Source organism: Scyliorhinus canicula, chromosome 19 (genome assembly GCF_902713615.1).
Source record: "Scyliorhinus canicula chromosome 19, sScyCan1.1, whole genome shotgun sequence".
Classification (NCBI taxonomy): domain Eukaryota; kingdom Metazoa; phylum Chordata; class Chondrichthyes; order Carcharhiniformes; family Scyliorhinidae; genus Scyliorhinus; species Scyliorhinus canicula.
In genome coordinates this window covers 540499-553858 of record NC_052164.1, presented here as the reverse complement: position 1 = coordinate 553858, position 13360 = coordinate 540499, and the positions used below count along the sequence as shown (strand labels likewise).

The following is a 13360-nucleotide window of genomic DNA, read 5'->3' as shown; positions in this document are numbered from 1 at the left end:
TGTGTGTGGGTGTGTGTGCACAGGGATGTGTGGGGGTGTGTGTGCACAGGGATGTGTGTGGGTGAGTGTGTGCACAGGGATGTGTGTGTGTGTGTGTGTGACAGGGATGTGTGGGGGGGGGGGTGTGCACAGGGATGTGTGTGGGTGAGTGTGTGACAGGGATGTGTGTGGGTGAGTGTGTGACAGGGATGTGTGTGGGTGTGTGTGTGCACAGGGATGTGTGTGGGTGAGTGTGTGCACAGGGATGTGTGTGGGTGAGTGTGTGCACAGGGATGTGTGGGTGAGTGTGTGCACAGGGATGTGTGTGGGTGAGTGTGTGCACAGGGATGTGTGTGGGTGAGTGTGTGCACAGGGATGTGTGTGGGTGGGTGTGTGCACAGGGATGTGTGTGGGTGTGTGCGTACAGGGATGTGTGTGGGTGTGTGTGTGCACAGGGATGTGTGTGGGTGAGTGTGTGCACAGGGATGTGTGTGGGTGAGTGTGTGCATAAGGATGTGTGTGGGTGAGTGTGTGCACAGGGATGTGTGTGGGTGAGTGTGTGCACAGGGATGTGTGTGGGTGAGTGTGTGCACAGGGATGTGTGGGGGGGGGGGTGTGTGCACAGGGATGTGTGTGGGTGAGTTAGTGTAAGAAAGAGTTCAGGGGGAGCTTGTGTGTGAATGGTTATGTTTAATGCAGGGTGATTAGGCAGATAAGAAAGCTGCCTCTGTGGCTGTTTTCCTTATTTCAGAGACACGGCTGTGACAGACTGGGACAGAGGGTGTGTTTCAAGATTTCTTGAGCACTTGGGTTGCTGGAGAAAGATTTAAATACTTTGGGCAATTTGAAGTTCTGTGTCAGGAGCTCCAAGTGCTGATTGAAGGTGAGTAATTTACCATGAGAAAGTCTGCAACAGGGAAAGGCTTAGGAAAGTGCATTGACTGCTCATGACTGGAGTGTGTGTGAGTGTGGGGATGTCTCTCAATGTGGAGCTAGGCTCAATGACAAAAACAGAGACAGGAACTGAGACAGAAACAGAGACAGAGATAGACAGACAGACAGACAGAGACAGGCAGAGAGACAGAGACAGACAGAGATAGACAGAGAGACCGAGAGACAGACAGAGACAGAGATAGACAGACAGAGACCGAAAGACAGACAGAGACAGAGATAGACAGACAGAGACCGAGAGACAGACAGAGACAGAGACAGACAGAGATAGACAGACAGAGACCGAGAGACAGACAGAGACAGACAGAGAGACCGAGAGACAGACAGAGAGACCGAGACAGAGATAGACAGACAGAGACCGAGAGACAGACAGAGACAGAGACAGGCAGAGAGACAGAGACAGAGAGAGAGAGAGAGACTGAGAGAGAGAGAGAGAGAGAGAGACAGAGATAGACAGACAGAGACAGAGAGACAGACAGACAGATAGAGAGACAGACAGAGAGACAGAGATAGACAGAGACAGAGAGACAGAGAGAGAGACAGACAGACATTATGGAAACAGGTCTTGTCCACTTTATCCTCCTCCTGAAATACTGAGTGAGTGATGTGAAGCACGATAACTTCAATTATTTTGCTGCATTTTGTAATTGTCTGTTTTGTTGGTGTGCACACTATACTCCAAGATGTTGTACTGATTAACCAAAGCACCCAGAAGGGGAATGTCCGAGTTTCTGGCTCAGTGTGTCTAGTGGGGGGGGGGGGGGGGGGGGGGCTCAAGGGGAGGTTCAGAGTCAGGCCAGTGAGGGGTGTGCTGATTGATGGGTGATATTTTGTCCTCTCCCCATGCTGTGTTTGTAGGTGGGATGCTATTTAATCGCATGGGTTGGTGGAGGGTGGGGACCTGTCCCCTTCCCACCTTCACCCCAACTAAGTCCCTGGTAAGAATATCCACGAACAACCTTCTCGCTGCCAACTGAGGCTGTTCAGGGGCAATTAATGGTGTTAATCTGTTGTATGGTGGGCTTGGCACCACTCAGGGAGCTGATGTGCAGGTTGCTTGTTGTCTGTTAGGGAGAGGGTTTGGGAGATGTCCCCTGGGAGTTCTGCCCTTTCTGTGGCCAAATTGGAGGCTGAGTCTTCATTGTCCTGCTATCGGAGATGTTTGTCCCTGGTGGGCTGTGCGTCTGGGCTGTAGTTCAGCATGAAGGATAGTGATATTACCAATCTAACGGGCGTGGTTTCCTGAAAGACGGACTCCCTGCATCTCAGGTGGTCCATGTGTTTTTGAATACTTTTTCCCTGGTCTTGGCTTTGTACGAGATTGGCTCCTCCTCTGTTAACTGCAAATTAGCCCAAGTATTTCTGATAGTTGCAGCCGGATACAATCTGACGGAAAAACATCACTCTCAATACTCACAATAGAACATTACAGCGCAGTACAGGCCCTTCGGCCCTCGATGTTGCGCCGACCTGTGAAACCCCTCTAAAGTCCCTCTACACTATTCCCTTATCATCCATATGTCTATCCAATGACCATTTAAATGCCCTTAATGTTGGCGAGTCCACTACTGTTGCAGGCAGGGCATTCCACGCCCTTACTACTCTCTGAGTAAAGAACCTACCTCTGACATCTGTCCTGTATCTATCTCCCCTCAATTTAAAGCTATGTCCCCTCGTGCTGGACATTACCATCCGAGGAAAAAGGCTCTCACTGTCCACCCTATCTAATCCTCTGATCATCTTGTATGCCTCAATTAAGTCACCTCTTAACCTTCTCTCTACTGAAAACAGCCTCAAGTCCCTCAACCTTTCCTATAAGATCTTCCCTCCATACCAGGCAACATCCTGGTAAATCTCCTCTGCACACTTTCCATCCCACAAGGGTTTATAGACCTTCTCTCAGCTCCTCGACAGGCCTTCATCACCATGAGCCAACTTCCAGAATATCCCCCAAGGACTGCCGAGAGGAGCAGTGCACCTGGACATTATACTGACCTCAGGAACCACCTGGACAACCTGGAAGAAATCCTCCAGCAATTCGTCAACACAGGCGTCTGCCTAAAGGGAGGAAAATGCATGTTCCAGGCCAAGGAGATTCCTTGGATAAGGATGGCCCAAACTCAGTGGTAGAAAAAGTACAGGCTGCTGGAAAACACAACAGAACTAAAGTCAATCCTGGGCCTCGTAAATTACTGGAGGTATCACAGAATCCCTACAGTGCAGAAGGAGGCCATTCAACCCATCAAGCCTACACCAACCCTCTGAAACAGCACCCTATCCCCTTAACCTCACCTAGCCTGCACATCTTTGAACTGTGGGAGGAAACCGGATTTTAAGTAATGGGTTAAGAGACATTCCAATTAGTTGTCTCATTTATGTTAAGTATCAAATAATTGACACTGATATGTAAAGAGGCTTCAGGCGGCCTTTGAGTCAGGTGATGTGAAAATAGAGTTTTGTGCAGAGTCTGTTGAAGTAAGTTAAAGGTGTTTGTGGAAAAGCAGCAGAACCTTTAACTCCTTATACAACAGCAGCTAAATGTCTAACAGATGGTAGCAGAGGATGGTTGCTGTGCAAATGTGAAGGGTTGAAAGATACAAGTTTTCCAGACCAAACCGATCAAACCAAGGAGTGAGTGAGAAGAAACAAGATATATGGCTGAACCCAGGATAAAGATGGCCGGATTTGACTGTCGCCCTTATTTTCTGAAAGGGCATTGTATGGCCAATGGAGAAGTGCAGTAGTTATGTGGACTAAGGTAACTGCCTTGGGAAAGAGAAAACAAGGTATGGCATTGGCTCTTTCTCTACCGTTTGACAGTAAAATCCAAAGCAAAGTGTTTTCTGAGCTGGAATCGGAAGAGTTAGACTCAGAAGAAGGTCTGGAGACTCTATTACGTTATATGGATAAGATTTATAAGAAAGATGACTTGTTAAGTGCGTATGAAGTATGGTCGGATTTTGATAGGTTCCGGAAAATAGAGGATTTCTCCATTGAAGACTATATAATGGAATTTGGCAGACTATATAAAAGGCTGCAGAAACACAACCTGGAATTTCCACAGTCTGTGTTGGCCTTTAAATTACTTGACTGTGCGAGAGTGAGCAACATGGATAGGCTCCTGGTTTTGACAGGAGTGCAGTTTGCGGATAAGGATACCTTCGAGGGCAGCACGGTGGCGCAGTGGGTTAGCACTGCAGCCTCACGGCGCCGAGGTCCCAGGTTCGATCCCGGCTCTGGGTCACTATCCGTGTGGAGTTTGCACATTCTCCCCGTGTTTGCGTGGGTTTCGCCCCACAACCAAAAGATGTGCAGGCTAGGTGGATTGGCCACGCTAAATTGCCCCTTAATTGGAAAAAATAATAATTGGGTACTCTAAATTTATAATTAAAAAAAGATTACAACCCCATCTTCAGGTTACATACCACGTAATAACCTGGAGCAGACTGAGGATTCTGAGATAGTAACGGTCTACATAATTCACATGAAGGAAATTGATCCAACAATTACTGTCAGTGTTATTCATAAATAACAATGAGGTAAAGACCAGGATGCAGGGAATGTCCTGCTTATTAATTAGTGTCATCCGATTGGAACAAGATCTTGTTTCATTTAAAGGTCAGCGGCTCCATCAATGCAGTGCTTACAATATATTTATTTTAAGTAAACCAGTAACTTTGATGAAACTCATTTTCTTTATAACTAAACTAAAATAATTTTAATTGTCTTTTTTACATATTGTACAAATTAATCTGTACAGTGTAGTGTTGTAAATGTACATTTGAAAGAAACATGCAATATACAGTTAAATAAACCATACTTTTTCATTGCATAGTGAGTTTAAGACACAGTACAGAGGGATAGTGACTCAGTAAAACCAAAGCTGCCAGCAGTTTTAAACAATGTGTCTGAAAATTATAAATGCTGCTGTTTTATAGAAGCTTCTAGCTTACAGAAGTAATTTACCAGCTTTAACAAAGAGTCATCGGACTCGACGTTAGCTCTTTCCTCTCCCTACAGATACTGCCAGACTTGCTGAGATTTTCCAGCATTTTCTCTTTAGTTTTAGTTTCCAGCATCCGCAGTAATTTGCTTTTATTTAGAAGTAATTTACCTCCTGGTTCCAGACGATTTGGTACATGCCGTTTCCTGTAGACGTATTTCAAACTCTGCATATATCAAATAATACAACTGCACAGTAACCAAATGGTTACAGACTCGTTAGCCCATATCCTGTCATCAACAGTCCCAAATCTTTATCATAACCAGGTTGCAATATTTTAAAAAGAAAAGCAGTAATTGCATGTAGTTATAATACTTGCGTTGGGAACAGTAGTGTTTTTAAAGCAAAAAGGACAATTAATTTTCAATGTTTTATGATTTCTAGCCAGACACTAATTTTCACATTATTTTTACGGCAGTAATGAGAATGTTGGTTGCAGAATTCTTCAATTGTGCTGTATTGGGCAGTGGCTGCACATCTACTGTGTGTGGAATTGACTGGTTAAAATGTTACCTGGACTCCTTGAATGCTGAAAATCATAACAAGGTTAAGGAATTTGAAAGTTCCACAAGTTTCAGGTTTGGGGATGATAATACTCTGAAGTTGCTGAAAAGAGTGGTGATCCTTTGCAATATTGCCGGAGTGAATCATTTCATTAGCACGGATGTTGTATCAAGTGAGATGCCTTTGCTTCTGAGCAGACCGTCGATGAAGAAAGCACACATGAAACTGGATATGGAACAGGATAAAGCAACAGTTTTTGGAAAGACGGTGGACTTACATTTTACACAGTCGGGACACTATTGTATTCCATCACTGACAAATAATATTTCAAGTAGAGTTGTTAAGGATGTGTTGATGCCAGTTGAAAATGGATCTTCAGCTGATAAAAAGCTTGCTGTATTAAAACTGCATAGTAACCCAACTTTGGCCAGGGATTTTAACGGCATTGTGGCCATGGATCTTAAGATTTGGGATAAAGCCAATAATATATTTATTTTGTAGATTTAGCAACCACATTTAGTAAATAAATGATTGTATGAAGTAAAGAAAAGAGAGTAATTCTGGATCAAATCGTGGAAAAATGGATAGGGACAGGAATGGGCCCACCGGCAAAATTCCTTACGGACAATGGGGGAGAATTTGCTAATGATGAGTTTAGGGATATTTGTGAAAACATGGATATCACAGTTATGAATACGGCTGCAGAAAGTCCATTTAGCAATGGTGTGTGAAAGAAACCATGCTGTAATCAATGACATGCTCCGAAAATTTTTCGCAGATCAACCGAATTGCAATCTAAATTCCGCTTTAGTATGGGCGGTACATGCAAAGAATTCATTGCAGATGGTCAGATGGTCGGGGGCTATAATCCCTATCAATTAGTGTTTGGTAGAAATCCTAAAATTCCGTCCATTTTGGATGACCAGCCTCCAGCTTGGGAAGGGACTACAATTACCTCTGCCTTTGCTGAGCATTTAAAAGCATTACATAGCAGTAGAAAAGCTTTTTTAGAAGCTGAAGTCTCTGAAAGAATTTGCGGAGCTTTAAGGCATAATGTACGGCCATCAAATACCGTTTTTCAGCAAGGAGACATAGTATACTATAAGAGAGACAATTTTGATGAATGGAAAGATCATAGGCATAGATGGCAAAACAATTATTTTGCAACATGGTAATCAAACTGTTAGGGTACATTCATCAAGGATAATGGGTACCGATTACAAATTTTCAAATTTAGACAGAGCAGACAGACATGACGTGGAGCCTGGGTCATCTGGTATGCACATGTTACAGAACTATGAGGACCAGTTAACTGATATAGACAGGGTTTCTGTAGAGGAACACAACACTTCTGATAAATTAGAACAGGCCATTTTTCCGAAAGGACAACTGCCAAAAGTTGGTACAAAAGTGACATACTTGCCTGAAGGGTCTAGTCAATGGCAGGGTGCAACGTTATCAGTAGAGCAGGGAAGGCCACTGGAAAGTCTAAACATTGGTTGAATGTACAGCATTCAGGGTAGGGAGTCAAGACAATGGATTGGGAACACAAAGTTCAAAAATGGAGGGCACAGAAATGCAGTGCCAGTTCAGATAGTACATCGGATAGTGAACAGGTTCACAGGAAAAGGTCGAGAAGTATTGAAAGGACATCCCACAGCAGAAGGGAAAGATCAAGCAGTAGCAGCACAGAACGAGATACCAGGCGGGAGAGGGGACGTAGTTTATCAAGGTCTCGGAACATGAGTAAGACTATAAATACTAATAGGAGTAGAAGCCCACATGCATGTGAGATTTTGGTGGCTTCCAATAAATTAGATGAAAAAGTTATCAAAGATGCCAAACAGCAAGGACTGCATAGTTGGAGTGAATTTGGGGTATACACGGAAGTACCGGATAGGGGACAAAAAGCTCTATCCCACAGATGGATTTGCACGGAAAGGTTCTTCCAGATGGAACTTATAAGGCAAAGGCCAGGCTTGTGGCAAGGGGATTTGAAGCAAACTTAGAAGATCAGAATTTCAGGGGAGATTCACCTATGGCAGGAAAGGTTATTTTAAAGATCTTCTTGGCTCTATTAGCCACAAAGGCATGGGAATGCAAATCTATAGATATAAAAGCTGCCTTTTTGCAGGGCCAGCAGCTCCAGAGAGACATTTTTCTCCGTCCTCCTAAAGAAGCAGCTAACACAGAAGGGGTACTCTGGAAGTTGAACAAATGTGTATATAGATTGAATGATGCGTCTAGAGTCTGGTACTATTTGGTAAGGTCAGTTTTGTTAAAGTTAGGCTGTTACCAGTTGAAAGCAGATCCGGCAATGTTTTACTGGCACTATAAAGGAAATCTTCCTGGCATCTTTATGATGCATGTCGATGATTTTTTGTGGGGTGGGACTAGTGATTTTGAAGCTATTGTAATCTCTGGTTTGAGAAAAGAATTCAGGGTTGGAAGTCAGGCTTCCGGTGCATTTAAATATATTGGTCAGTGTAAGCCAAGCTTCTATTGGTCAGTGTAAGCCAAGCTTCTATTGGTCAGTGTAAGCCAAGCTTCTATTGGTCAGTGTAAGCCAAGCTTCTATTGGTCAGTGTAAGCCAAGCTTCTATTGGTCAGTGTAAGCCAAGCTTCTATTGGTCAGTGTAAGCCAAGCTTCTATTGGTCAGTGTAAGCCAAGCTTCTATTGGTCAGTGTAAGCCAAGCTTCTATTGGTCAGTGTAAGCCAAGCTTCTATTGGTCAGTGTAAGCCAAGCCTCTATTGGTCAGTGTAAGCCTCTCCTGGCACACTTGGATATTATAAAAAAAATTAAGGCACATCTATTTTTTTCCGCCTTCTTCCCTTACTGTGAACTGTGTTTTTCACTTCTCCCTGGCCTGTGTCCTGTATTTTATTTGACCTGTCTCTGTCTCTCTCGCTTCTCTGAGGGTTTTGGGGTCTTTTTGAGTTTTTGCATTTTTGTGCAGGCACAATGCGGCCTTGGCTTCAGCTTCCAGTCCCGTTGGTCAGGCACATGGGTCTGGGCAACATAAATACCTAATCCACACACGCGAGGCTCTTTCCCAGTCCGTGGATGCAGGCAGTTCGAGGTTGGTCAAGTCTTGGAGATGCCAACCACAGGGCTGAAAACAAAGGTTTATTTTAGTTTAATTACATGAATTTTGAATAATTTTGAATTTTTTTTGCAGCACACCTAATTTAATAATAATAATCTTTATTGTCACAAGTTGGCTGACATTAACACTGCAATGAAGTTACTGTGAAAAGCCCCTAGTCTCCACATTCCGCCGCCTGTTCAGGTACACAGAGGGAGAATTCAGAATGTCCAATTCACCTAACAGCACGTCTTTCGAGACTTGTGGGAGGAAACCGGAGCACCCGGAGGAAACCCACGCAGACACGGGGAGAACGTGCAGACTCTGCACAGACAAGCCGGGAATCGACCCCGGGACCCTGGAGCTGTGAAGCAACAGTGCTAACCACCGTGCCACCTTCCTGATGCAGCACACTGGTTGGGAACCACTGTTCTAGTTGTCAGTGTGTGAATGTGAGGTTTAAAACTCCTGGTTGATTTCTCGCTGTCTCATGTTAATTGTTTCCTTTTGTGTGATTTTTCAGATGTCTGGAACAACGGCAGATTCTGCAACAACCATTTGCCCAGACGGTTGTACATCCACTGACTCTGATGGATATGATTATTCAGGTTACCCTGAGCCCTGTAATAAGAATGAGGTGCAGAAGTTTAACAGAATCCTGCAGCCTTGCATCTACTCTCTGCTGTTTATTCTGGGCCTAGTGGGGAATGGCCTCGTGCTTGGGACCTACATTCATCACAAGAGATGGAAAGCAATGACTGACATGTACTTGTTGAATTTGGCCATTGCAGATATTCTCTTCCTCATCACTCTCCCCTTCCTGGCTGCCAGTTCACAGTCTGGCTGGGGCTTTGGAAAGCCTATGTGTGTAATTATGCAGATTTTATACAAAATGAATGTGTACAGTAGTTTTCTCTTCCTCATGTGTGTCAGTGTTGACCGGTACTTTGTCATTGTCCGGGCGACTGTTGCTCACAGACTCCGGTCAAAGCGGGTACGGTACAGCCGCTTTGTCAGCCTCATTGTCTGGATCGTCTCCCTATTTCTCAGCCTACAGCAGTTGATTTACGCCCAGGTGGAAATACACCATGGTACTATCTGTTCAGTCAGTTACCAAGATAGCATAAACATTTGGATAAAAGTGGTCACTCCCATCTTGCAGATGGTTTTGGGATTCTTCCTGCCATTGTTTGTTATGATTTTCTGTTACTCTGTTATAGTTAAGACCTTGTTAGAGGCTCGGAATTTTGAAAAGCACAAAGCAATCAAGGTGATTTTGGCGGTGGTGCTGATTTTTATCATTTTCCAGGCACCATACAACATACTGAACATCATCAACATCATGGACACAATGAGGGGAAGTGGTTTGCATTGTTCTGATAGCAAGGTCAGGGACATTGCACTACAGGTGACCAGCTGCCTGGCTTATACCCGCTGCTGCCTTAACCCCATCCTCTATGTGTTTGTGGGAGTGAAATTCAGGAATAACTTGTTGAAGTTGCTGAGCCACCTAGGATTCATCAAGAAGAAACAGCGCACAGCCTCAACCACCAGACCAATGTCAGTGCTGAACACAGATACCAGCAGCACGCTGGCTCTGTAGCATTGTTCCCCATTCACTCAGCAACGTAACCTTCAATGGGACTTGAATTCAGTAAATATATTTTCTATCCTGAGAGATTCTGGTTGCACCAGTTCAGGTTGTTTTGTTTTTTTTATAAATTTAGTGTATCCAATTCATTTTTTCCAAATGAGGGGCAATTTAATGCGGCCAATCCACCTAATCTGCACATCTTTGGGTTGTGGGGGTGAAACCCACGCAAACACGGGGAGAATGTGCTAACTGGGGCTAACTAATGTACTGGGGCTGGTTTAGCACACTGGGCTAAATCGCTGGCTTTTAAAGCAGACCAAGGCAGGCCAGCAGCACGTTTCATTTCCTGTACCAGCCCTCCCCAAACAGGTGCTGGAATGTGGCGACTAGGGGCTTTTCACAATAACGTCATTAATTTTCATTTCATAACTCCACACGGACAGTGACCCAGAGTCGGGATCGAACCTGGGACCTCGGCACCGTGAGGCAGCAGAGCTAAGCCACTACACCACCGTGCTGTCCCACCAGTTCAGGTTGTTGAGATGAGGGTCAGAGGCTGGAAGATGTTGGGGGATTGGGGTCTGGGTGGGAAGCGTGGCAGCAGGATTAGGGCAAGAGTTGGGAGTTGGAGGGAAAGACATGGAGCTGGATTCTCCGATTTTGAGGCTATGTCCCCCACACCGGGGTAAAACGGCCACCGATCCTCCATTTGGTGGGGGCTAGCAGGAAGGTAGCGTAGAGCACCTGGCTCCAGCTGTCAAATCGGCCCAGCGAATTGTAGGGTCCGTGGTCCGCACGCCGGCGGCCGCTCTGTGCAACATGGCACCAGTCACGCGCGGACCCAGCCTGCAAAATAGTACCCTGCCCTTTGGCTGGTTCACAAACCCTGGATGACCCCCCCAACAGACCGTGTGAGACCCACGCCATCGGGAACCCGGCCGGTCAGGAAGGGGGGTGGGTCTCAGGCAATGTCCTGACCGCATCGTGAAAGCGGTGCCGCCCCCGATTTGGTCAGAAACGGGCATTCTCTGGCCAATCGCAGAACACTATTTTGGCATCGGTGGCGGGGGTAGGTGATGAAGCTCCGACACCCCTAGCTTGGCTACAGGACCAACTTTCAAAGGGGCTTCTCGAGAGTATGCTGAAACCTCAAATTCTTTCAACTAGAGTTGACAACTTTAGTGGGAGTTACTACACAAAGAGAGAGAGAGACGTCAGGGATAGGGAGAGAGAGACTCCGAGAGCTGGAGACAGGGTGTGAGAAAGAGAGAGAGGGCCACGGGGCATAAAGAGAGAGAGAGAGGACAGATGCAGGGAAGAGGAAGCAGCTAGGTCAGGGGAGAGGGAGCTAGTGCTCTCTTTCAGGATCAGGATCACTGACTTCTTCAATGCCTGTTGGTGACATTGTATCTGAGCAAGGAGGCAGAACCTTTAAGTCAAGTCATTCGGGAGTGATGTCAGGAACATTTACCCACTCCCACAAATGGAGTGGAAATCTGGAATTCCTTCCCCAAAATGCTGTTCAGGTTGGAGATCAATTAAACATTTCAAAACCGAGATTGCTTTATTTTTGTTAAATAATGGTGCTTCAGTTTCCGAAATCAAGGCATTTGTAGATGGAATTAAGATATTGAACAGCCATAATCTATTTGAATGGCAGAGTGGAGCAGGGCCAAGCGGCTGAATGGACTCCTGCTCCTATGTAATAATCAGGAGAAAAATCTGAAGTGGAAAGATTGAGGAGGAGAATATTAAATTGGTTCCATGTTGGGCTGGGAGGGGCCGTGCTTCATATTCTAATTCTTTACTATTTACAATAGCTGATGAAACCGGTCCAGATGTCCTCGAGGTTAAAATAATCAGAATAATGAGATTGCATTCCACCCGGATATTGAAGTGAAATTCCTTCTCTTGTACAAATCACCATCCTTGTGTCTGAATAAAGCTCGTAGTCTTACAGTTGAAGTAGATGCTTTATTTGTATGAATTTGTTCTCTCTTCAGCGCTTATACTATGTTACATCTGAGCTGCCTGTCTGTGTCCTGCTCACCAGCTGCCGTTCCTGTGAAGAGTGTCTTGACTTCCTGATTGTCTATGTGTATGTACATCTCTGGTGCTCCCACTAGTGGTTACTTAATTGTAATGTATTTACCTTAACCCTTTGTGTATATACAGTGATGCATAGCACTACATCCCCCCTTTTTTCTTTTTACATATGTTCTGTACTTTGTTAAAGAAAATTGTACAAAACAGGTAGATAAATGATGATATGTACAAGTTGTGATGATATTGATGATTATATAAAGCCAATTAATATTTGAGTCCAATCTTAATTTAAAAAAATTAATGAGTCCAAACTTTATGAATTTGTTCGGTTTAGTTTTTTTTTTCTGTTGTTGACGTGATGATATTGATATTGTAATTTCTTTGTGAATGTCGTCAGTGTTCTTGTTTTTAAGTTAGCAACAAATCATCACAAGGTGTTTGATTGGTTGAACCACTGATGTTGACTGACGTGGACTTTTTTCTGTGCTTGTGGTATCTGTGCTTGTTAGTATGTCATCTGCCTTGAAAGCTGGTGTGCTTGTTTGTTCCGGAACAAATGTGAATTCGTGAAATTTGTTGTCATGCCATGGTGTGTTTGTAGTCTCGTCATTATTTTGGAGTGTACTGTTGCATTGTCCTTCATGTGCAGAGCTGTACCATGTTGTACAGGCCGTTGTTTCATTGTTGTCGTTTCTATCCTTGTTGTTTTTGTTGTCATACTTGTTGTCGTTTTTGTCGTGCTTGTTGTTTCTGTTTTTGTTGTTTTCATTGTTATTCTTGTTGTTGTCATGCTTGTTGTTGCTGTTGTCTTTGTCATGCTGCTTGTTGTTCTTGTAGTTTTTGTTGTTATGCTTGTAGTTTTTGTTGTTGTTTTTGTTGTTGCTTCTGTTGTGCTTCTTGTGGTTTTTGTTGTTCTCATTGCGCTCAATGACTGTTCTGTGTGGATAATTTGAGTCATTCTCAAATTTATTGGTGTCAGCGTCCTTTGTAGTATCTGATGTTTCATTGAGCATTTCTTCTTGAGTATTGTGAGAATGATCTGATGTTGCATTGATCTTGGTAACATCAGTCATTTGTGCTGAATTTGATTCCTGTTCTTTGCTTCCTTGGTGCTCCTCTTCTGGAGTCAAAATCTTCAAGATTTCATTTTTTTGTGGGTAGTTTAGGGTAGATGAGGTTTCAATTGATGCGGTCTC

At 44.3% G+C, this 13360-nt stretch overlaps 1 protein-coding gene across 2 annotated transcripts; it reads left to right on the top strand.

Moving 5' to 3' along the window:
- The first annotated feature begins 742 nt into the window (after positions 1-742).
- LOC119954399 (C-C chemokine receptor type 7-like) lies at positions 743-10231 on the top strand. 2 transcript variants are annotated; one of them, XM_038779596.1, is made up of 2 exons: positions 743-862; positions 9048-10231. In XM_038779596.1, exon 2 carries the CDS (start codon positions 9048-9050, stop codon positions 10125-10127), a length of 1080 nt encoding a protein of 359 aa, XP_038635524.1. In that variant the 5' UTR covers positions 743-862; the 3' UTR covers positions 10128-10231. The 2 variants fall into 2 exon arrangements, with proteins under 2 accessions (XP_038635524.1, XP_038635525.1); XM_038779597.1 differs by lacking the exon at positions 743-862 and adding an exon at positions 4488-4548.
- The last annotated feature ends 3129 nt before the right edge of the window (positions 10232-13360 follow it).